The sequence below is a fragment of the Mustela erminea genome, chromosome 9 (assembly GCF_009829155.1).
Source record: "Mustela erminea isolate mMusErm1 chromosome 9, mMusErm1.Pri, whole genome shotgun sequence".
NCBI classification, from domain to species: Eukaryota; Metazoa; Chordata; class Mammalia; order Carnivora; family Mustelidae; genus Mustela; species Mustela erminea.
The window spans coordinates 83395697-83422120 of record NC_045622.1 but is presented as its reverse complement, the minus strand read 5'-3'; the positions used below and the strand labels follow the sequence as shown (position 1 = coordinate 83422120).

General features: G+C 35.8%; 2 protein-coding genes across 2 annotated transcripts in view; one reads left to right on the top strand and one right to left on the bottom strand.

Annotated features, from left to right (window-relative positions):
- DNAJC24 (DnaJ heat shock protein family (Hsp40) member C24) overlaps window positions 1-9084 on the bottom strand; it is a 61937-nt gene extending 52853 nt beyond the window's left edge. Inside the window, exons 1-2 of the mRNA XM_032359373.1 lie at window positions 8980-9084; window positions 8023-8165 (exon numbers count right to left, since the gene is read on the bottom strand). Coding sequence (XP_032215264.1) covers window positions 8023-8133 — 111 coding nt within the window. The 5' untranslated portion in view covers window positions 8134-8165; window positions 8980-9084. The remainder of the gene's footprint in view (window positions 1-8022; window positions 8166-8979) is intronic.
- DCDC1 (doublecortin domain containing 1) overlaps window positions 9069-26424 on the top strand; it is a 452779-nt gene continuing 435423 nt past the window's right edge. The window contains 3 exon segments of the mRNA XM_032359359.1: window positions 9069-9190; window positions 14920-14985; window positions 22166-22335. The gene's annotated coding sequence lies outside the window, so the exon portion shown is untranslated.

Here is a 26424-nt window from a genome sequence, read left to right as displayed (position 1 = left end):
GCAGGATTAGTGGTCATCTCAGTAATAAATAAAAATAAAGAGTAAGTATTGACCACTGGCTTTAGCAACATGGATATTGTGAAATAATAGAAAATATATACACAAATCTCTGCCTCCAATTTCGGGCATTGAATTTTTAGTGGAATCTCCTTTGGAATCTCCTAAGTGATTGAAGTGTCTTTTGTTCTAATAGGATGACTCTTGGTGGCCTCCTGGATGGGGGCTGCTCACCAGAAAGTCTGAGCCATAATCTGAAGCTTGGAACTTTCAGGTCCAACCCCTACTCTCCAGAGAAGGGAAAGGGAGTGGAAATGGAGTTAATAATCAACCATGCCAACCTGATGAAGTCTACATAAAATTCCCAAAACTAGCACAGTGTTCAGAAAGTATCCGAGTATGTGAACACATACATCTATATGCCAAGAGGGTAGTGTAACCCAACTCCACTCGGACAGCATCTCCTGTACTATGTACCTCTTCATCTGGTTATTCGTCTGTATACGTTATCATATCCTTTATTGTACAATAAACATAATTATTTCCCTGAGTTCTGTAAGCCATTCTAGCAAAGTATCAAACTCAAGGAAGGGGTCTGGAAACCCTACTTAGAAGGGGTTCAGTCAGAAGTTCTGTCAGTCAGAAGTACATGTGACAACCTAGGACTTGTGACTGGCATCTTGAGTGAGGAAGCCCTCAACTTTGTGGGATCTGATACTATCTCCAGGTAATGTCAGAACTGAAAAGAATAATGGGGGCGCCTGGGTGGCTCAGTGGGTTAAGCCTCTGCCTTTGGCTCAGGTCATGATCACAGGGTCCTGGGATCGTGGCCCGCATCGGGCTCCCTGCTCAGCGGGAGGTCTGCTTCCCCACTCTTTCTCTGTCTGCCTCTCTGCCTACCTGTGATCTCTCTCTCTGTCAAATAAATAAATAAAATCTTTAAAAAAAAAAAAAAAAGAAGAAGAATGGGAAATCTTGCTGGTGTTGTAGGAAATTACATGATGTGTGGAAAATCCACACTTCTAGTGACAGAACTGTATCAAAGGACTGTGTCTTTCTCCATTACAGGTATCACTGGCCATCTTGATAAGAGCAGTTTCAGTGTAGTGGTGGGAGTAAAGCCTCACCAGAGTAGGTTTCGAAGCACTGGAAAGAGAGAAATCATCAAACGGAAAAAGAAACATTTTGAAATGCTGTTTTTGCTACAAAGAACACTGAGCTGGGGCAATAAGCGGCAGAAATGGGTTGAGAAAAAGGTTGTTTCCCCCCACACACAAAAATGGGAGAAATAATGGTACCTTTTAATGCTGATAGGACTAATCCAGGAGAACTAACCAGATATCCCACAAACTCATAGTTGTTTTTTGGTGTTTTGTTTTGTTTTAAATAGGGAACTGAGAACTCAATGAAACCCAATGAATCTGAATTCAAAGTAAAAAGACCCTAACCAAAAGAGGAAAAAACCTATCACTGGTTTATCTTTGGCACAGCAGTAGGAGCAGGAAGCCATCTCAGGCATAGATAAGAAGAAAATAAACTTTTTAATCAATTTTAGACTACAGACTGGCATGACAATTTAGAGTCTCTAAGCACCAAATGTATAGAGACTGTTTACCTGCCCACCAATTCTATCCCATAGGCCTTTGTCAAGTAGTCACAAGAAATAACAGAGATAGGGCAGGAGGGCCAAGAGTCACCTCATGAGTCACTGGCACAAGTGGCCCACTAAAGTTAGAGGGGAGCCCTGGAGAACTGAGAGAAACCCTCCAAGCTGAATATCAGGCAACAGTCATCCATAGCTAAAAGAGACAGTAACACTGGAAGAGAATGAAGAGAGACCACTCTTCACATGTAGGGGGCCTGCTGAAAGTCTACAAACAGGACAGGAAAGCTGAGACAAATCCTGATGGGACTCAAGCTCTGCTAAAGGGATGGTTCTGATCCTGCTCCAATCATCCGAAGCCTGCAGTGAAATGAACCACTAAAGCAATGACAACTAAAACAATCTCAGCTCAATTCCAGACTAGAATGACTTAGTGCACCACACAAGCTGCCTTATAGAAGGGGCATGCCCATGCCTAGGAATACAGATAGCATTTACTTCCATGTCTACTTTTTATTTATAAACAATTTTTGTCATTCAATAAAAAAATGGTAAGACAGTGCAAAGAACCAAGAAAATGTGGTCTACCATCAGGAAAGGATATAGACCCTCTCTGGGTTAGATGTCAGAATTATCAAACAAGGACTTTTTAATAACTACAATTAATTAAAAATAAAATAAAATAATTAATTAAATAACTAGAGTTAAGTATATTAGATGAACTAGTGGAAGTGGTACATAACATGTGTGAAAAGATGGAAGACATAGGAAAACTATATAAAGAAAGGAGACAGGAGAAATGCCAGATATGAAAATTAGATAACAGAGATTAAGAATTTCTTTAATGAGTTTATCAGCAGATGGACACAGTAGAGAAAAAATAAAACCAGTGAATTTGAAGACAGGTTCAATGAAATTATGCAAATTGAAATGCAAAGAGAAAAAAAGACCAGAGGAAAAAAGTATGGAGCATCCAATAACTGTGTATAATCTAATATATATGTACTTAGAATCCCAAACAGAAAAGAGGGGAAGAATGGAGCAGGAAAAAAATGTGAAGACATATGGCTGAAAATATTCCAAAAGCAGCAAAAGAAAGGCATTAACCACAAATCAAAGAAACCAGTAAAACCTAGGAAAGATAAACGCAAAAAACACCCACATTTTAGGCACATGAAAGAGAAAGCACTAAAACCAAAAGATAAAGGGAAAATCTTGAATGCAACCAGAGATAAAAAGATACATTGAAAACAAGGGAACAAGGATATGAATTATAGCTGAATTTTCATCAGAAACAATTTAAAACAAGATTTTAAAGGGGAAAAAAAAACCCCACCCTTGTCGATCTATAGTTCTCTAGCCAGTGGAAATAAAAAAATCTTAAAATGAAGGCAAAAAATTCCATAGATGGGAAGAAAGTAATACCACATAGAAACATCAGAAAAAAATAAGTATGATACATATATACATACCAATAAATCTCTTCAAAAGAATACTGAGTAGAAATACTTAAAATAGCATTATATGACAGAGTTTACAGTATTATCTTGTCTTTGAAAATAAGAACAAAGGGGAAGGAGGCTAGTAAATGAAGTGTGCTGTTGTAATGTTCTTACACTGTGGAGTAGTAACATTTTTTGAAGCTTAACTGTGAAAACTTAAAATTATTACATTTAATCTCTAGAAAAAAAATCACTGAAAGCACATAGAGAAGCATAACTAAATATTCAACAAAGGAAATAACAGAATAATAAAAAATACTTGATTTACCCAATAGATGGTAAGAAAGGCAAAAGAGAGAACAAAAAGCAGACAGGACAAATCCAAAGGGGGATAAAAAAAGATTAGAGATTTAAACCCAAATACTGTCAATAATTACATCAAAGATAAATGAAATACTGGGTGGGGAAAATGAGATCTTGGGTCAGAAAATACAATCTCCAGTTATAAGATGAGTAAAGTCTGAGTATCTAGTACATAGCGCTGTGAATTTAGTAACAACTGTATACTTGGAAGTTGCTAGGAGTCCACCCATCTTTAGTTCTTACCCCACAGTTAAAGGTAGCTATGTGAGGTGATGGATGTGAACTATACTATGGTAATCATTTTGCATAAGTGGACTAAACACTCTCAATAAAAAGGCAGAGACTGACAGGATGGAATTTTTTTTAAGGCCCCAATTACACTGTGTATCAACAAAACACTCTTTAAGCGTAAAAGAGGCAGGATGAAAGTGAAAGGATGGGAAAAGATAAATCATATAAACGCTAAGTATAAGAAGACTTGTGTGCCTATATTAATATCAAAGTAGACTTTAGGAAGAATACTATGAGATACAGAGAAGGGAATTTTATAATGATCAAAGGTTCAAATTCATAAAGAGATACATCTTATAAATATACATGTACCTAATAATAGTGACAATCTTAAAAAAGTGAAAAATTAATGGAAAAATAGACAAACCCATAATCATGGTTAGAGATGTAAATGTCCTTCTCCCAGAAACTGACAAAACAAGTGGGCAAAAAATCAGTAAGTATATAGAGTATTTGAACTACAGTATCAACTTGACCTAATAGACACTTATGGAACACCATACTCAGTAATGGCAGAACACCCATTTATCAAGTGCAGGTTGGGGATATTATTCCTATTCCTAGTCAGCTAATTTTCCTCCTTTAATCTTTATGTAATTCAGTACATAAAGATTAAAGGAGGAAAATTAATACTACAGACTTCAATAAATGTGGGGAAAAAAAAAACCAACTAGCAAAGTTCAATACTCACTCATGATAGATACTCTTAGCTGACTAGGAATAGGAATAATATCCCCAACCTGAAAAATGGCATCTAAAAAAAAAACAAAAACATGCAGCTAATAATAAACTTAATGGTAAAATACTGAAAGTTATCTCTCTAAAATCAGGAAAAACAAAAGGATATTTCCTCTCACCACTTCAACTGAACACTGTAATAGAAGTACATTACTAGAGCATTAAGGCAAGAAAAAGAAATATAAAGCATATGGATTACAGAAAGAATTCAAGCTCTCTTTAGTTGCAAGTGGCATAACTGTGTTGGTAGAAAACTCTAAGGAATCTACAAAGACAATTCTGAGACAACTAGCAAGCAAATTTAGCAAGATTGTGGGATACAAGATCGGTATATGAAAATAAAGTATACGGGGTGCCTGGGTGGCCTCTGCCTTCGGCTCAGGCCAGGATCCTGGGGTGCTGGGATCGAGCCCCGCATCGGGCTCTCTGCTCTCTTCCTCTCTCTCTGCCTTGCCTGCCTCTCTGCCTAATTGTGATGTCTGTCAAATAAATAAAATCTTAAAAAAAAAAAAAAAAAGTATACTTCTGAGGTGCCTGGATGGCTCAGCTGGTTAAGTGACTGACTTGATTTTTTGTCTCAGGTCATGATCTTATGATCATGGGATCAAGCCCCACAATGGGACAGGCTCCACACTCAGCACGGAGTCTGCTTGAGATTCTCCCTCTCCTCCTGGCTCCTCTTTGCCCTGCATGTTCTCTCTCTCAAATAAATAAAATAAAAATAAACTATAGCTCTATATGCTATGCAATAATTAGAAATTAATTAAATAATTAAAAATAATTAATATTGTTATTTAATAATAAATAAATAAAAATAAACTATAGCTCTATATGCTATGCAATAATTAGAAAATAAAATTTTAAAAAATAACTATTTATAATAGAACCAAAAACACCAAAAAACTAGAAATAAATACAACGTGTAGTACTTCACTGGAAGTTCCAAAATATTTCTGAAAGAAATTAAAGATAATTCATGTTATGGAGAGATAATATATTCATGGATTAGAAGACAGAGTACTGTTAAATGTCCATTCTGCCAAATGGTCAATACATTCATAATTAAAATTCAAACAGGATTTCTTTAAATGGAAATTTAGGAGCTGATTCTAAATATCTATGGACATGCAAACAAACCAAAATAACCAGAATAAACTTGAGAAGAGGATAAAATTAGAGAACTTAACATCACATTGACTTTGAGATAAACTATAAAGCTACAGTAATCAAGACAGAGATATTAGTAAAAGGATAGACAAATATACCAAACAAAACAGAATCTAGAAAGAGATTCCCCACTGCTAAGACATTGACAAAACAACACAAAGAAGAAAATCTTTGCAGTAAGTGAACAGCTGGATATCCATTTTGCACAGGGGGCTGGGAGGGGACCTCCCCCCTCACACCATATACAAAAGGGTCACAGGTTAAGTGATGCCTGGGAGGCTCAGTCGATTAAGTGTCTGCCTTCAGCTCAGGTCATGATCTCAGGGTCCTGGGATCAAGTCCCACATCGTGCTCGCTGCTCAGCAGGGAGCCTGCTTCTCCCTCTGCCCCTCTCCCTGCTAATGCTTGCTCTCTCTTTCTCACTCTTTGTCTCTCAAATAAATAAACTTACCAAAAAAGTCAGAGGTCTAAAGGTAAAAGCAAACTATAAGCTAATAGAGAAAAACATTTTCATGACCTTCTTAAAAATACAGAAAGCACTAATCAAAAAACAAACATGTGATAAACAGTATTTCACCAAATACAAAACTTCTGCTTATGCACTACAGTGGTGCAAAAACACCACTAAGAAAATGAGCTGGCAAGCCACGATTAGGAGAAAATATATACAAGGTATACCATACACAAGATCAAGAATGTACTTAATTTTTTAAAAAGACACTTCAGAAAAGATAATTATACAAATGACTAATAACATTTAAAAGTGCTTAAGATCATTAATCAGAGAAATACAAAATACAACCACTTGAGAGATCACTATAAATACAGAATTGTGCAGTGATTCTCAATTGGATGGAGAGTTGGCAATTTTGACCCCCAGCAGACATTTTTAGTTGTTACAGGCATCTAGAATGTTTAGCAACATTCAATATTGCTAAACATCATATAAGGCATGGGACAGCCCCACAAAACAAAGAATTATCCTGTCCAAAATGTCATCAATGGTGGCAAAATTGAGAAACCCCCAATAGATGAAAGAGACAAATAGCATCAAATGTTGGTGAAGATCTAGAGCAAATGGAACTCTCTCATACATTACAGAAGGGTATGCAAAATAATTGATTCATTAGGTGTTTGGCAGATGCTACCATATTAGGTGTAAACGGCTTCTCCTTGCCAAACTAAAGGTCGACATGGCCTAAATGGCCTGAATGATCTAGACCCAGTCTACTTCTCCAGTCTTATCTCTCAGTTTAAATGAGGCACAGGATGACTCAGTATTAGGAAAAAATTTTCAATCAAGTCTACTTGACGTTTCTCAGAGAAATCCTAAAAATTCTGAGACAAAAGAAATCTTAAAGATTTCTAAAGAAGGCTTTATTAACACATTCCTGACAGTAAAACATCTACATCTCTCATAACAAACACTAACAGTTTTGGCAAAATCTCAGATCTATTTGACAAAAACTATAGAAACAACTAATGCTATTCAAGTAATAGTCCTCTACCCCTTTTGTAAACTGGGTTAATTGGAAACCATTATAGAATTACTGATACTGACTTAAGACACATTGCAATACACGTTGAAAAAAAAATTAAAGTAACAGTTCAGAAAGATACTATATAAATACCACAACTCATTTCACCAAAGAGTGGAATCAGAAGAAAAACAGTGTATAAATGGCCTAAACTGGCACCATTCGATAAAAACATAACAAAAAGTACAAATATAAGCCACAAATGTTTTGTTAAAAGAGTAAAAAGCAAATTAAATCCATTTTGATAATATAATTATACCATATGGAAGTGCATATATTATGTACCAAATATGCAAAATAACCAATAAACCCAAAATATTATCACCTCAACATGTAATCAACCTAAAGTTTAAATTATTTTATATTTTCTTTTTGTACTAAGTCTTCAAATGTTATTTTACATTTATTATCAATTTCATTTTGGACTAGCCACATTTCAAGTGTTCAATAGACACATGTAGCTAGCGGTAACTAGATAACTAACACTACTTATTACATGACATACATCTAAGCATTTTACTTGGACTTTTTTATTTCATTCTCTCTGAGGCACACACATGGGAAAGGAACTTGCCCCAAGTTTCCACAGTTAGTGGTAGAGTCTGGATTCTAACTCAACCAGCACGACTAAGATCTCCTGCTCCAAACCACCATGTATTCCCAACTCAAATTTAAAAATTAAAAATTAAATTTGTTTTTACAATGTTCCTGAAACTTTCAATTAACCACATTAATACCCTAAGTCCTGCTTTGATATTCCCATTCATTTTATAGAAACCTAAATCTCTGGTCACATTAAAAAAAAAAAAAAAAAAAAAACACCACCAACAAAAAAACAAAACTGTTTTCTCCCCATGACTTAAATCTGCAAGAAAACACTTACCATTAATATGAGTTTTTGATACTTTTGTTTTAGGTCTGACACACTGGCAGATGGGTCTGCCCCCAGAATGCTGTACCAATCCTTTTTTGGGATCTGCTCAAATGCCATCATCCATTGAACAAGAAGGGGCCTTCTCAAATCAGCTGAATAAAAATATTGACAATTCATTACAGTTTGCAGGATTGAAGAAATAAGCAAGTACTTTTCTAAATTATTTAACAGTTGATTAAATCAGGATTAAAAGGCAAACTTGATGAAGCATATATTCTCATTTTTAAAGCCCCAAGAATTTCATGTTTAAGTATACAGACAAGTATGGGAAATCTGTTACACGTTTCATGATATACGCTTATACCTTAAATTAATAAATTACAATAGCATTAAGAAATTAGAATTCGAAAATGAACGAAAGCGGTGGATGACCCCTAAGAGTATTTCTGCTAGTCTCGCGGTAAAAGCACATAATAAATGCTAAACGCAATAAAAGGAATTTAATAAATGTTTACAAAACTTAAAAACAGTTAAAAGCAAAACAAAACAGCAAAGAATTAAAATGAATTTGGGAGCATTCCTCTTAACGTTTCCAGCTCACATTTCTTCCAGATTACCTTAAAAGAATACTATGGGGGTAAAAAAAAAAAAAAAAGAATACTATGGGAACAGCTCGGGCAGGTAGACAGCACGAATCCCTCGGTTACTGGCGCTTACAAAGAAAGAGAACCTGAAACTGCTCACAGGAGGATACTCCAGCCCTCTAGATTACAGAGGAGACCTCGCCAGGAGCCCCCCAAATCAAGCAACATCTTCCCACAGCTGTGAACTTCAAGAGACCAGGGGTGGGGTGGGGGGCTCAAAATTCCGACCTGGGAATCCACTGTATTCATTTCGGCTGTACTGCCCAGCCCCAGGATGCTACCCTCTCATGGCTTTACTCGATATCGAATTTATCAAACTTACCAAACTTTCAGAGAGTCCTTATCACATACTTCTCGCCTGCAGTCGGCCAAAACCCGGAACCGGCTTCTTCTTCCGCCGGAAGTCATGGACCTGACGCGACGGCGTTCCTAGTCGAGCCCTTGTGGCCGAGGCACCGAACGCAAGGGACGCTCCGCCCTCCTGGACGCGGTCGCTATGGTAACCAGTCTTCGCTTCCAAGGAGTATCTAGCAGTAAGTGCCTGAGCTGTGGAAAAAGGTGTCCTTCGCTTCCTTCTAACTCTCTCTAGTCCCAGCTTTGAGACTGTGGCGTCTCTTCTCTTCCTCAGCGAGCCCCAACCCTCCCCCATGCGCCCAGGGCTCCCTCAGCTTTCCCCAAAGCTGCCTCGGCTTACCCTACCCAGCTCCCAAACCTTTCGCGGTTGGTGACGGCTCTCTGACGGGAGAGGGGGATGGGGGAGGTGGTGGGGTAGGCGCCTGTGAAGCCGGAGGAGATCTAATTCTTCCGCGGTCTCTATACTTCCCTTAGAACGCTCTTACTCGAAAATTCAGAGAAAACCTATACCGATTGAAGGGTTTGGTTTTTTTTTCCCCCCCAGTTTTAATATATTTTTTTTTTCTGGAAAAGATGTTCACCTTAATTATTTCTTGTAGATGATCTTAGCAAGCGATAACTTTTCAGTCTTTTCATACTTACGGTCTTGCTTCCCTTTCACTTCAACCCAGTGAAGCTTTCCTAGCGGGTGTTAATATTCCCATTTGGCTGATGAGGAAACAAACTAAGGATCAAGGCCCAAGAGCTAATTGTGTAGCAGCAGAGCAGGACCCTTAGTAAGTGTGCCTATGACCAGGCACGCCAGGCTATCCATCAAGCTTAGGAAAAGGAACAAATCACTGCCTTGGAGGACTTGCTGGGCCCTGCAAATGGGCACTGGTAGGTTTTTTGTTAGATTTTTCTTTATTTTTTTTCCTTCTCGCCTCTCCCTTTCCTTCTGTTCCCTTTTATTATCTCTTCTCTGTACTAACGGCCTTCCATTGACCTCTCTTCCTCGCACTGCTTCCAGAGGTGCTACTGCGTCTTGGATTTTGGCCGCGTGATTTAAATTTCACTTGTAGATGTTCAGAGGGTTCTGTTCTTACTGCTTAAATTTGCTTTCCTTCCTGTTTTCTCTCTCTTCTACGCAATCTCAGTTTGAGAAGCAGTCAAGATAAACCTAAGTACATAAAATAAAATATTTTACTATGGTCAGTTATTTAAGGATGGTATGAAGAATAACTGAATGGCGTTAGAAGATCTAAAGTAAAAAGTTATCAGTTGGATTCTCCATAGAATTTTGTCATGTTTAAAATTAAGCACAAAGAGCCTTATGCTAAGTCAGAGGATCTGATTTTAGTCCTGGTTCCAACATACCTTCGTACCTTCTGTGTGGCCCTATGGGGACGTGTTAAATGATAGAATTAAGTGTTGCTCTGAATACCTTCCTATCCCGAATGACACCCCCCTGAACTTTTTACCCTCAAATACACCCCCCTTCCACGGCTTAGTCCTTCCTCATAGAGAGTTATGCTCAGATTCTCCAGTTTTGTTTTGTTTTGTTTTTAATTTATTTGACAGAGATCACAGGTAGGCGAGGGAGGGGGGGTAGTAGCAGGCTCCCTGCCAAGCAGAGAGCCCGATGCAGGGCTGGATCCTAGGACCCTGCGATCATGACCTGAGCCGAAGGCAGAGGCTTAACCCACTGAGCCACCCAGGCGCTCCAGATCCTCCAGTTTTTACAGCAAGAGCACAGTACTTTGATTTATGATTCCTTAGGGTATTGTGTTTTCTCTTTTATTCCTTTTTTTTTTAAGATTTTATTTGTTTATTTGACAGACAGAGATCACAAGTAGGCAGAGAGGCAGGCAGAGAGAGAGAGGAGGAAGCAGGCCCCCTGCTGAGCAGAGAGCTCAATGTGGGACTTGATCCCAGGACCCTCAGATCATGACCTGAGCCGAAGGCAGTGGCTTAACCACTGAGCCACGCAGGTGCCCTTTTATTCCCTATTTTTAGCCAAATTCTGGAAAGTCTGATCACAATACCTCAATTTTCTCAACTCATTTTTTTCATATGTGTGTGTGTGTGTGTGTGCCATGTATATGTATGTATTTATTTAGATGTGGATTGTAAGAGGTACATCTTTTTCTCCCCCAGCAGTTACCAAGTATTCAGTCATTTCATCTCGACATACTTTAGCTCTTAGCAGTAAAGCATACTTTAGTTTGCAACTTTTTCTCTCATCTCCATAATGTCATTATTCTGCTGAAATGATCAGTAATTCATTGACAACACCTAGTCTCTATTTACATTTGCTTAGTTGTCTCAGAAATGTCTTTTTATGATTGGTTTGCTTGAATCATGATCCAAATATAGGCTACACAGAACACTTTCTTTTTTTAAGATTTCATTTATTTAACAGAGAGACAGAGAGAGATCACAAGTAAGCAGAGAGGCAGGGAGAGAGAGAGGAGGAAGCAGGCTCCCCGCTGAGCAGAGAGCCCAATGTGGGGCTCGATCCCAGGACCCTGAGATCATGACCTGAGCCGAAGGCAAAGGCTAAACCCACTGAGCCCCCTGGGCGCCCCTACAAAGCACATTTGATTGTTCTGTCTCTTTAGTATCTTTTAAGCTATAGCAATCCCACTTCACTGTTATCTTGGTTTTGTTTTTTCTTCTCCTGCCATAGGCTTATTGAAAAACCAGATCAGTTGTCTTACAGTCTGATTTTATTCACACCAGAAGAAACTTCTTAAAACACTTTTTACATGACTCTCTGCTCATTTGTCTTCATTTTTCATTTTCTAGAGCATTATTGCCCAAAATAAATATGGTATAAGCTACAAATATGAACTACATGAATGATTTTAAATTTCCCAGTAGCCACATTAGGAAAGTAAAAAGAAACAGGTGAAATGAATTTTAATAACATATTTTATTTAACCCAAATATATCAGAGTATGATTATTTCCAAATATAGTCAATATACAAATTATTAATGAGATATCTTACAGTTTTTTCATACTAAATATTTAAAGATTTAGTATATTTTACCTATGTAATTTACCTATTCAGCTCATTCAGTTTGGACTTGACATATCTAACTAGTGACTGCTGTATCAAACAGGCCATGTAATGTCTTGAGGTGCCTAGCTGGCTCAATCAGTAAAGCATCTTGCTCTTGATCTCAGGGTCATGAGTCCAAGTCCCACATTAGGTGTAAATCTTACTTCAAAAAATAGGTAGATAAATAAAGTAGAGGATAAAATCCTAACTCTTTAACCTGGCATTCGCTTACCTCCCAAATTTCTTAGTTTTCCAGCTTCATCGCCTTTTACCTCTGTACAGGAAACCTTTAAACAATGGGATTTTTTTCTTGGTACTTCATCCATAATTTTGATCAGGTGGTTCTCCTGGCTTATACCACTTTTGCTCTTTTCCACCTATCAGTTTTATCCCTCTTTCAGATCCATCTCTTCCATCTAGCCTTTTATGCTGACTTAGTCATTAGAAATTAGTTCCTCCGCTCAAGATTCATAGCCAGTCCTGTATGTCCTCCTCATCTGTGCCCATCCTATCCCGCAAGATACTATGATACATTTTGGATGTATGTTCTGGTTCCCTAATTCCATAAGTTCTGTGAGGGCAGGGACACTTCTCAGAGAAACTAAGCACCAGCTACTGTGCAATATCTCTGAAGTTCTAATGATGTGTATCTATGATAGATGTATTTCTCACTATCTTATTTTAAGAAGGCAATTTATCCATTTTATATAAAACTAACAGCAGAAATATAAACTATGTTAGCATAATGGTTAAGAGCATGAAGTCTAGGGTGCCTGGGTGGCTCAGTCAGTTAAGCATCTGGCTCTTGATCTCACCTCAGGTCTTGATCGCAAGGCTGTGAGTTTGGGCCCAGTATCAGCACTGGGTGTGGAGCCTACTATAAAAAAAAGAAGAAGAAAAAAAAAAAAAAGAGCATGAAGTCTAGAGTCAGACTGCATAAGTTTGAATCCAGAGTCTCTCTTACTGGTTATGTGAACATTTTAAGTTAACTTATCTCTGTGCCTTGGTTTCTTTCTCTGTAAAAAAAGGAATAGCAATAGTATCTCCCTCTAGGTTTGTTGTGAGGATTCAATAAGATAATAATGCTAAAAGTAGTAAATACTCAGGAAAGGTTAGCTTTTACTATTATTATAATTAACAGTGAAAAATTTGTTGCTGAGTTTTGACTAGGAGAACATTAAGAATTCATAGCTTTATTTTAGGAATTTCCAAACAGAGCAAATGAAAGCTACAAACTATTGACTTGGAAAAATGATCCCCAAACCCAAACGTTGTTTAACAACGTTAAATAAAAGCATTTAATTATAAATTAAAAGCATGGACAAAAACATCTTTTTTTTTTGAAGATTTATTTATTAATTTGACAGACAGAGATCACAAATAGGCAGAAAGGCAGGCAGAGAATGAGGAGAAAACAGGCTGCTTGTGGAGCAGAGAGCCCGATAAGGGGCTCAATCCCAGGACCCTGGGATCATGACCTGAGCCGAAGACAGAGGCTTTAATCCACTGAGCTACCCAGGTGCCCCTGGACAAAAACATCTTAATTCCCATGTCATGAATGTTTAACATAAACAAGATACACATACATTAAATATTTAATTTCAAGATGATTGACCAAAAGTAATCAAGGTGACTGATCAAGTAGAGTTAAACGTAGATATTGATACAGATATAAGTATGGTTATTATAGTATAGATATAGCAGGGATTTAAGACCCTTGGTTGTAGTGATGGCAAAAATCAATCTGTACTCAATTTATCACTTTAGTACTTGTCTGCCCATTAACTAATGTGTGCTACACATTAATAAATTCTTAATTTGAGATCTTATCAGTAAATTGTGCTTCTTATTGATGGATAATATTTGCAATATATACAGTGTAGTTCTGCTATTTTTATACTATTATTATATTTATATTTATATTTACTTGGCTCTTTCTACTGGTTTCATTAACAACTGTTCTTTAATTTTCTCTGAGTTTTTAGGATTTTCACATCAGTGACCTAAGCTGTATCTATCTTTCGGTACCATAAAATATTATGGTTATGTTCTGAAATTAGATGCTTGCTCCTACAGCAACTTAAAATCTACTCAGAGGATAGGAAAACCATCAAGAATTAGCTACTGATGAGATAAAGGCACACACATATATGCACAGAGTACAGATAGAGCCTTCACTCACTTACTCATTCAATCAACAAACCACTTATTCTGTGTCTACGATGTGTCCTACGCTTTGTTACAAGAGACACAAGAGAGTTGGCTGTAGCCCTTGTAAAAGTTTAGAGTTTAAGAAGCAACTGAAGTAACTATAGGAAGTGCTGTGCCGGAGGAAATGAAGGTGCTGTGACAGTTACTAATTTATAGTTATGTGAATAGAGTAAGACAGATTTCTTCAAAGACTGAAATCCCTGACTCAAATGAGACTAATCCACAGAAATGCATGGAAGTATTAAGTTTTGAATATTGAAGTATGAAGTTTTAATGGAAGGGAGAAATGAATGGTTAGAATTAGAAAAACATCTTTTTTTCTTTTTTGACGTGTTGTCATAAAGCTTTAGATGGTGTTGAGAATCAGCCCTATTGAACAATCCCACTTCATCTTTTAGAAATAGTTTTTCAGGGGCGCGTGGATGGCTCAGTTGGTTAAGTGTCTGCCTTTGGCTCAGCTCATGATTCCAGGGCTCTGGGAAAGAGCCCTGCACCCGGTGGGGAGTCTGTTTTTGCCCCTCCCCACCGCTCCTGCTGTCTTAAATAAATAAGTGAAATCTTAAAAAAAAAAAATAGAGATGTTTTTTCATTTTTGTGTTTTGCCCCTTACTCATTGTCTTCACTTGATCTCTTCTCTCTTTTTTCTTTTCAGTGGTAATCATCAGTGAAAATTCATGAATGTGAGCAAGGCAGTGCACTAAGCAGGAGAGACAAAGAGGTAAATACTTTTGCTGACACCAAGCCTATTGCTGTGTTTTTCTTGTTTTTTTTTACTTCAATTGTGTCATTGTTCTTTCAACCTCCAATCTTGTTTCAGACCTTTTAGAGGTCTTTATCTTACCTGGAATTTTTGTTCTTTTCTTACTACATTTTTACGTTTGATGTTTTCGTCTTCCCATGAACCTATTAAAGATACCGTCTATAATCTATTTTCTGTTTCTTTTTAGTAATCTTAATAAATACCAAATTTATTTCCCTCATTCACTTCTTTTTTAAAAAAACTTTTTAAATTTTATTTCATTTACTTGTTTGACAGAGAGAGAGAGGCCATGCACAAAGCTTATAGGGGTAGAGGGAGAAGCAGACTCCCCACTAAGCAGGAAGCCCATTGTGGGGGTTCGATCCCAGGACCCCAGTACCATGACCTGAGCCTCCCAGAATTTTGAGATCATGTCCTCATCCGAAGCCCAATGCTTAACCTACTGAGCCACCTGGGCACTCCGGCCCCCATTCACTTCCTTCTTTTTTTTTTTTTTTAAGATTTTTTTTATTTATTTGACAGAGATCACAAGTAGGCAGAGAGGCAGGCAGTGAGAGAGGAGGAAGCAGGCTCCCCGCCAAGTAGAGAGCCCGATGAGGGGCTCGATCCCAGGACCCTGAGATCATGACCTGAGCCGAAGGCCGAGGCTCAACCCACTGAGTCACCCAGGCACCCCACCATTCACTTCTTTACCCCTTTTTCTTTCTTCTTATGACCATTCTGGTTTTTCTGTGAGCTTTCCAATTACCTTGAAATTTTAAACCTTGTGATGATCTGTTTCAACCATGTCATAATGTACATTTATATCCTTGCTTTAAAGTATTTTTCCTTCTCCATTTTAGTTTTTTTAAACTGAATTTTTTAAAGGTTATTTTAGTCATGTAATTGACTCACAGAAGAAGGTTAATCTGAATGATCAAGGGGTGTTAATTTGTAGGTTAAAATGTGTTAAACAGTTGATATGAAGTCTGTTTAAGTCAATTAGAGAGTATAATGAAGATGTTTCCAGAGTGTTATGGAACCTTTTGAAGTTGTCTTGGAATTAACTCCAATATTCAACCATGGCACCCATCTGAACATGCCATTGCATTTAGGTTTTTAAATTTGTGTATATTCCAATAGAATATAGGTCCAATAGACCTACCTATTTTTTAAAAGCTTGACTTTATTACTAAGATTCTTTTTTTTTTGTTGTACGAAAGAAATTCATGATTCTGTTCATGAAAATGAAAAACATGGTCACTCTCATCTATTTTTCAAAAATAAAATGCAACTGGACTGTATACCCAACAAAACATTACTAGCTTTTTTGTTCATGTACCTCTTTGTTTATAAAACTAGATTAGTGATATTATTATAGATTTTTAATTTTATTTAGTTTTTAAAGATTTTATTTATTTATTTTTCAGAGAGAGAGAGTGAGACAGAGTACAGCCGGGGAAGCAGCAGGCAGAGGGAGAAGCAGGCTCCCTGCTGAGCAAGGAGCCTGATGCAGGACCTGATCCCAAGATTCTGGGATCACAATCTGAGCTGAAGGCAGATGTTTAACTGACTGAGCAACCCCAATGTTTCTACAGTTTTTGTTTTTTTTTTTTAATACTAGGTATCTCATATAGAAAGGTAGCACAGATAAAGACATAAAATTTGATGTCATTAAAAGAAATGATTTGTTCCCTTCCAAAATTATTTGATGTAATATTATGAAACATTTTAATACTGGTTAATATCTTCAAAATTTCAAATTAGTTTATGTTATGCAGAGTTTCATAATATTATGGTCAATTTTAATAGTTGAATGTAATTTTCGCATGATGATAGCATTAAGATGAATGAAACATTGCAACTTAAACAGTTCAAAATCCATGGAGATGAGGGTAAAAATCAAATTTTGAAATATATGCTTTACTTAGCATTAGGGTTACTATAGTACTATTTTTTTTACTTGTGTCAGTTTACTAGTAATAAACACATTTAGCATTTCAGCTTCTTCTTGCAACCTTTCAGTTGAATTATTTAGAGACTGATGAAAAACAAATCTTATATGCTAAAGGGACTTCTGCAATGATGGATTAGATGCCAAAATAATGAAACCACATGGCTTAAAAAATATACTGAAGATAGATGTTTTTTCTGATGAATTTCTGGAAAATATCATATTTTTAAAATATTTGAAGCAATTCATAGTAATACTTGTTAATCTACTGTAGAAGCACCATGAGTATAGTCTTTTGTAGTTCATTAGCAATTTCTTTAATGAGTTTTTTTGTGTGATAGATAAAGTAACAGACAAATGACAGATTGTTTGCCTTTAATGATTTCCCTGTTTCAAGCCCATTACAAAGCAATTAGAAATCTGACAGCATTTTCACTCTGCATTACTGATCATCTAAAGTGATGAGGAATGAGAGGTGATGAATATTAATTGTATATTTTCATATGATTATCATAAATTATTACCTTGTCTGATGTGCTGCAGGTGAAGCAGGAGCATTAGAGAAAGACAGTCAGATATATTAATTTGAAAGACTATATGATTTTTGTCTTTGTAGTATAAATCCTGATCTGTAGTATTAGTCTCTATGAATATTAATTTTTAGTTTTTAGTTTGATTTGGAGTAATGTAAATCACTTTTCCTATTTCAGTACAAGAAAAGGAAAAATTATTCCATAGTACAATGTACATATGTCATTTAAATTCAGCATTTTAAAAATCTAATTTAAAAAATGAGATGGTGGGGATGCTTGGCTGGTTCAGTTGTTAGAGCATGTGACTCTTGATCTCAGGATTGTGAGTTTGAACTGATCTCAGGATTGTGAGTTTGATTGTGAGTTTGTTAGATGTAGAGATTACTTAAAAATAAAACCTTTAGGGGCACCTGGGTGGCTCAGTGGGTTAAAGCCTCTGTCTTTCGCTTGGGTCATGATCCCAGAGTCCTGGGATCGAGCCCCGCATCCGGCTCTCTGCTCAGCAGGGAGCCTGCTTCCCTTCTCTCTCTGCCTGCCTCTCTGCCTACCTGAGATCTCTGTCAAATAAATAAATAAAATCTTAAAAAAAAAAAAACTTTAAAAAATGAGATAGTGCATTTGTTGATATGCATATATACAATATTTAGGTATATCAATACAATGGAAGATACACTTAGAAAAAGATCTTATGTTAGTCCTAGGTTAAAGTCAGGTAATCTGGCAAAAGAAGTAAGATAAAAAAGTATAACAAGATGTAAAAGATTTTTCTACATCCTCTATAACAATTCTTTAGGCCCCAGTTCATGGTAAATGCTCTTCACCATGTGTCTTCGTAAATGCTATTTACCAAAAGTGTCTTGCTTTAGTTGTTGTTAGGACTCATGTGCTCTTACTTGGTTCCTAGCCTTGGAGTTTTGGAGCAAATATTGATCCAGAAACTAGATAATAATATTTAGTACAAGGAGAATTGACAAGCTTATACCATTTGAAATGATTAGAAATATATTTGGATTAATTTTACCAAAGCAAATTAATTTGTATTTTGATATCCCGCTCATCATAGATTTTAGTTGGTTATTAGTACATACTTAATGAATGGCGTTGAATTTCATTTCACTAATGTTACTGTGTCTTGCTTTAATACTGTCTTTTTTACCTTTCTGATGTGGTTTGCTGCATGGCATACACTTTCAGAGAGGCATGCCTTCCTGGATCCAGCTTTATTTATGAAGCTCATAATCTATTTGATAATATGATTATAAATCAAAAATGAATTTATGTATCTTAGGAATCATTCTCCTTATTTTATGTTTGATTATATATATTTATATAGTATATGTGTATATATAATACGTGTGTATATGTGTGTGTGTATATATGTATAATACACATATATGTGTATGTATATATATGCATATATACACATATATATACACATACATACACATATATGTGTATTTTCCCATTTTATACCTATCAAGTGAAAGTGTCAGGCCTTCACAAATGAACTTTTTGTTTCTGGAAACTTGGGGAGAGCCATCTGAAATTCATTACATATTTACTCAGTGAAAATTCAGATAGCATAATGATAAAAGCTAATCATCAGTAAAAAAGGTTGAGATCCTTACATTTAGTAGCCCAATTTCATAATACTTTTACTGGCTACGCTTTCCAAATGTGTTATTCTTTATATCTGATGACCTCCCAGTCTTTTTTTTTTTTTTTTTTTTACAGGGACTTCCTTTATCTGTAGGGCAGGTCTAACTAGCACACTTTATACAATCAGAATGGTGATTCCCAATGCCCTCAACTTCTTTCTGCTCATATTCCATATCCTAGTGTTAGTCTAGACTTCAAGTTGATTCTTTCTACAGCACAGCCAATTCTCCTTTTCCTTTCTACTTTTTTCCCCTTTCTAACATACCACCAACCAACATAGCTATTTGACTTTGGGTCAAAGTCTCCACTTCTAATTAGTTTAGAACTCTTACATATTTTTCCTATGTCACCTGAGTTCATAGGAACCTGGGCTGTCCAACTGTGACACTCTTAGCAAATTAATAGCTGAGGAAAGAGACAGTACTAAATTATAAATTATAAATACCGCATCTTCTCTGATAACAAACAGTCTCTGAAACACATTCTACCTTTCCTAAAATCTCTTTCTCAGTGCAAGTTGTAGAACTAAATACAAAAATGAGATCTAGGGGCCCCTGAGTGGCTTAGTGGGTAAGGCCTCTGCCTTTAGCTCAGGTCACAGTCTCAGGGTCCTGGGATCGAGCCCTGCAATGGGCTCTCTGCTTGGTGGAGAACCTGCTTCCCCCTATCTCTCTCTTCCTTCCTCTCTGCCTACTTGTGATCTCTCTCTCTGTCAAATAAATAAATAAAATCTTTTTAAAAAATAAGGCTTAATATTTATGATTAAGAAACACTTTCACACATTACGCGTTTACTTATTTGATCTATATAACAATTCATAAGGTGGATAAGGTAGATGCTATTGTCATACACATAAGGAAATAAGACTGAGGAGGAAGAGAGGTGAGATTCATACTCAGGTTAGCTGAGTCCACATCTTACACATTTTCTGTTACACTGCCTTAGCTCCCATATGTAAAAGCCCTTCTACTAATGATTAAAACTATACAGGTAGAAGAACTTTGAGTTTCCTTGTGCTATCATTCTTCCTTGTCCTTTCTTAGGGAAAATAAGCCCAAGAAAGTTTAGGATAAACCCCAGGTCTGGCCCAAACTAAGATCACAACTCTAGAATTTCTTGGGTTAGTTCCAGAGATCTTTGCATTGCAGACACTGCCTTCATGTTTTCTAAATCTACATGATTATTTTCTTTATTTTTTCTTCAGCTATTAAATTATTGATTATAGTCCTGGCTTGGTAAATAGAAGTATTCCCCTCTGTTTTTAAGTCTTTGTTAATAATAAAATGAAGTCTGTTTTATCTGGCAAAATTTTTCATAAGGTAGAAACATTCTGGAATGTCATAAGGTGAGAGTGGAAGAGAGGGACATGACTGCTTTGTGTTGGGAGAGTGGAAGAGAGGAATGTTGGAGTTGTTACTTGCCTCCATTTCCTCCTCCTCCTCTTTTTTTTTTTTTTTAAAGATTTATTTATTTTAGAGAGTGGGAAGGGACAGAGGGATAGGAAGAAAATCCTCAAGCATACTCCCCGCTCATCTTGAAGTAGAGCTCAATCCCAAGACCCTAAGACCATGCCCCAGACCAAAATCAAGAATCCCTCAACCAGCTGAGCCACCATGCACCCCACCCCATTTCCTTCTTGACTACCCTGCACAGATAATGTCCAAGGGACACTCTTTCTTCTCTAAATTGGGATCATTTCTGATTGATTGTTTATATGGTATTTAGGGTTAGAAAAATAGTTAAGGTCAAACAGATAATTCAGGGACCACATTTTTTTCTTTCTAAGGTATATAAATTTGAATAGTAACAGAAGCTGAGAAAACAGGGGTGTTAATTACATAATGAGGAACAATGAGTCTCCTGGTGCAATAGGTAGCTTAGTTCAACATAGCAACTGGCTCTTGTTTGATTCTGTAAGAGATCAGATTTTTTATTTCCTTTTTCAATTGGTATGTCTTTCCACCTGAGTTACACTTCTGACCCACATGTGTAATTAGTTGGTTGGTCATATGACACAGAGACTTCTCTCCTTGAAAACTGGGTTCATTTCTTGACTCCACACACTTGGCCTTCTTTACATATCTCCCTTTTCTAACCAAATAACAGCTATTCTTCACACTATTCAAGTTTTGAGTGTTTTTATGAGCACTTCTATTTAAATACCATTCCATTACTTATCTCTTTCTCTAGTCATAGAAAATCCTTTTAATTTTATTCACGAAACATTCCCTCTTTCCTTCTCAAAATTTCTACCTAAAATGGATTTATATCTTGTTCCAGTGAAGCATCACTTAGTTGAAGCAACAAGCCATTTAAGATCTCTAGGGAAAAGAAGGGTCAACAAATTGGAGAGAAAATAGGCATCTCAGGGATCTGATATGGTGGAGCTAAACATAGAAGAGGTCAATATTCTTGACTAGTCATCAATAAAGTGTTCTGAAACAGATTCTTAGGAGAGAAGAAGTGTGTCAATAGCCATTGGTTTAGCAATGAAGACAGTTTTTATGTTCTTTTCTTCGTAACTGTTTTTTGTTTATCCTGAACTGGAGAATAGAATAAAAAGGCTTACAACCCTGAAACAGACTATACTATTCACTTCTTACTTAACAATATGACCTATCCCATTCTGTCAGAAAAAAAAAGATACTAAGTTCATTGGCATATGTGGCCTTTGAGATATTATGTTGGTTGTTTTCCAGGATTTTATGCCCTTCTAGATGTTACTAATTGATTGTTTAATTCATTATTACATGTTCCCAGGTTAAACTAAGCTGTCTAATTGCCAAATTGCGTTCCTCTTGTTTTAAAGATGGGGATGTTTTCCCTTTTCCAATCTCCAGGGATATTTTCCCACCATTTTAAGGTAGTAAAAAGAGAGGGACAAAATTTAAAAGACTGGGAGGAAAGAGGACAAGATGATTTCTTTTTCTTTTGCACCAGTCACATTATCTGTATAACTTATTCTTTTCCAGTAGTCATAAACATTTGACTAGTATCTTAATTCATTTTTCAGACTTCTTAAAGTATAAATTTAGTATCTCTCCCAAGAAAAAACTTGATTTCTCTTCAATAAGAGTAAGTGAGATCATATCTATGCTTGATGAGGATGTTCAGCTTACAGGCTACTCTAGTCTTCCTCAGCCATTACCGCACGTGGCTTCTCCATCAAGGAGTTAGCGCAAGGTAAGATCTATGGCACTGCTTTGTCACCTCTTATTTGGCACTCTGCCTAGATGGCAATTTTGTAAGATTTTGAATTCTCACTCTAGGAGAATGTTACATGATAGTTGTTATTGAAACAAATTGGAAGTCAAAATTAATGTAATGATTTGAAGGATTTGTTTTCCAGTAATAACTGAGCAATCTTCCTGTTCTGTTTTGGTTGGCTTACCTCAGTAGCTTTCAATAGATTTCAAACTTGACATTGTGGCTTATCACATTGCCCCTCTCCAACCCTATAAAATGTAAGGCAAGTCCTCTTTAGCTGTAAGTATAAAACTCAGACCACTTTATCAATATCCTTTTTGTGATTACTAGGATATCTGTAAACAGGAAGATTATATTTTAATGAAGGGAGAGGAGAAAGGAAAGAACACTTTGAACTCCAGTTTAGCACATTGGCATAAATATTTTCAGATCATTTATTTGAGTAGTAGCTCATGGATTAGGATTAAACTTCTTGGGCTTCTTTGTGATCCACAGAGCTGTCAGCTTTCCATGGTCAACTGCTACATTTAATGCATGGCAATAATAAACTTATGCAAAATAAAAAGGAATTTCATGCTTGGGAGGAAAAGAATTTTATGTAATTTTATCCTTACGTAAAGAACTGACCATTAAAGTAATCTAAAATGAAAGGAGGGTTTTTTTTTTTCCTGTCTTCATTTTGGAAAATTGACATAAAAACCTTAAGACTTCCCATATAGCATTTTAAAACTTTTTTGAGCTGCTCTATTGCTGCATGATAATCTTTTATTTCTAAAGAATTAGATGTTTCTCTTTCTCTAAAAGGGAAGGCAAAGCAAGGGTTGAATAATCTTTTACCTATAAAATATGCATATTGATGAAAAAAGTGTATACATTTGAAAAATGGAACGTATTTTTATGCTCCTATTTATTTGTTACTATGGCAACCACCACACTGCCTAGTATTTATGTTGTCTAAGATTCAGAGCACCTTTTCAAAAAAAATAAATATGCCAGAACCATGTATTGTATTTATTTTGAAGCTTAGAAAAATGTTTATTCTAATGCATATTTTTGAAGAAAAATAGCAATAAATAATCTAAACTTCAATCTGGTTTAAATGGTACCTTTTCCAGTGTATGTTTTTCAAATCAAAATAATTACTTTTTTTTCCTTGTTATAAAAATCAGAATAAAGAATAGAAATAATGAATTTTTTTTAAAGATTTTATTTATTTATTTGACAGAGAGAGAGAGCCAGAGAGTACAAGCAGGGGGAGTGGCAGAGAGGGAGGGAGAAGCAGGCTCCCTGCGGAGCAGAGAGCCAGATGCAGGACTCCATGTGGGAGGGCTCCCTCCCAGGCCCCTGGGATCATGACCTGAGCCAAAGGTAGTTGTTTAACTGACTCAGCCACCAAGGCATGCCTAGAAAAAATGAATTTTTAAAACTCATTAGTCTGTCTTAAAAGGTAGTATCTTGACTTTTCTCATTTTTATGACTTAATATTTTGATTCATAACAAATTTTTGAAAATATAAAATAAGAACACTTAGATATTTAATGTTAGCTACATAAATCAGAAAATATAAATGGTTTGCATTTCTGATTACAGATGGTTCTTTGATATCTATGAATAAAAGATTTATATTTTGCATGTGAAATGAAAGGCATCGTTGTTATTATTTTTCTTAGTTTATTTAAATTATTTTCTGACATGTGTGATACATAAATATAATTTCTTAATGTTAAACATCAAAGTGGAAGTTATGAAGCATAAAATCGGACATGTTTCATGTCACGTATTACCTGTTAAGAAAAACTGCAATACAACATTTAAGTACAACAGAATAGTGAGCATATTGTCTCTGATACTTGTAAACAGGATGGATCTGCAGTTTCACAGTTTATGTTGACAGTATCTTTGTGGGAAATGTAATTATCAAATGAATTATAACATGTCCTAGTATTAAGATTATTAATAATAATTTTAATTGCCTTTTTCAAGATAATTGGATATGCTCTCATAAGTGTATAGGAAAGGAGGTATTGGGCTAATGAGACATTTTGAACTCAGTTATCTTTAAAATATCTAGAAGTTTAACATATATATTCTATATTTTAGGAATTTCTTCTTTTAAGTGAATGGTTTCTAAGTAGAATTAAAATAATTTATAGTCCATAAAAATCTCTCTGATTATCCCTTAATATTCCTCCTTGAGTATTAATCTGATAAAAAATTTAAAAATTAAATTTTCACTACTGGTAGAAAATAACTACAATTGGTCGGATTAAGAGAGAGTATTTTATTCTAGTAATGGGTACTACTATATGGGTGTTTGTGTGCTATGTTTTGGTATCTTTAGAAATTGTTACATTTCTAAAAAAAAATCCAATTTGGAAATACACTTTGATCTAGGAATTTAGCTCCTAAAACTTCTTTCAGTTTAGAAGCTTTTCTGTTATATGGTCAAAGGTGCATGGGAACCACAGCTTTATTTACAATAGGAAGTATTTGGAGCAACCAGCTAGGATATTTAAAAAAATAAAAATAAAAAATTAAGTTCTCAAGAAGTATTTATAACATAAAAGTATTCTCATTCAGTGAAAATACAACTGTGCATAAACTATATTTAATATGGTCACAATTTTGTTTAAGGAAAAGGCTGTAGGGGCGCCTGGGTGGCTTAGTTGGTTAAGCATCCGCCATTGACTCAGGTCATGATCCCGGGGTTCAGGGACTGAGCCCTGCATGGGGTTCACAGCTCCCCCGGGAGGCTGCTTCTCCTTCTTCCTCTTCTTTTACCTCCCCCCTTCTTCTCTCTCTTCCTCTACCTGCAGGTCCCCCTGCTTGTGTGTTTATTCTCTCTATATATATATCAAATAAATAAATAAAATCTTTAAAAAAAAAAAAAACAAGAAAAGACTATATCTCAGGACGCCTATTGGCTTAGTTGGTTAAGCGTCCAACTCGTGGTTTCCACTCAGGTCATGATCTCATGGGTCACAAGATCAATTGCTGTGTTGGGCTTCATGCTTAGCAGGGAGTCTGCTTGAAGATTCTCTCCCTTTGCCCCTTCCCATGATTGTGCTCACTCACATGCTCTCTCTCTTTCTCAAATAAATATATAATCTTAAAAAACAATTTTTTAAATCTTTTTAAAAATCTTTTAAAAAATCTTAAAAAAAAAAAAAGAGAGAGAAACGGTTGTATCTCTGGAAAATCAAAGATGAAAGCCTGAAAGCAAATATTCAAAAATTATAATAGTGACTAGCTCCAAGAATAAGAGATTATAAAAGGCTTTTCTTTTTTTAGATTTTTCTTCTAATCTTAATATGGTTATTTCTGTAGTAACTCTAATTATCATCATTCAAATTGTTTTTAATAGGATGTTTATAATTGTTTTTAATAAGATGTTTTTAATAGGATGTTTAGTGTTTATATTCATTAATGAAAATTTAGCTAATGGAGAAATAATGTTATCTTGTTCAACATTGAATTCATTGTCTATTTTAGAGCCTGGGAATTGTTGGTACTTAATAAATATCTGATAGTTTGAATGGAATAATGATGAGATCAGGAATTAGCAAAATGGTTTTAGGGAAAACACATTTGGAGGACCACAAAGATGCCTTCTTTATGTTTAAGTAAACTTGATTTGTTTGTCATAACAATGGGTGACAGGATAATAAAGTGATAAGAATATGCAAGAACTGTTGCACTACCCATAATTCTGATAGCATAGAACAAGCCAGGTGTCCCAGAAGTTTTTAATTTTAATGAAGTAGTCTATTCTATTATTTCTTTCATGGATTGTGCCTTTGGTGCTATAGCTAAAAAGTCATTGCCATATCCAAAATCATCTATGTTTTACACTATTTCATATTCTAGGAATTTTATAGTTTTGTGTTTTAAATTTAGCTTGATTCATTTTGAGCTAATTTTTGTGACGGATATGAGGTGTGTGTTTAGATTCTTTTTTTTTTTTTTTCAAGTACATGCTCTAGTATTACTGGTTAAAAAGTTCATGCCATTGTATTGATTTTGCTCTTTTGTCAAAGATAAAGGTGGTTCTATTCTTATGTGAAT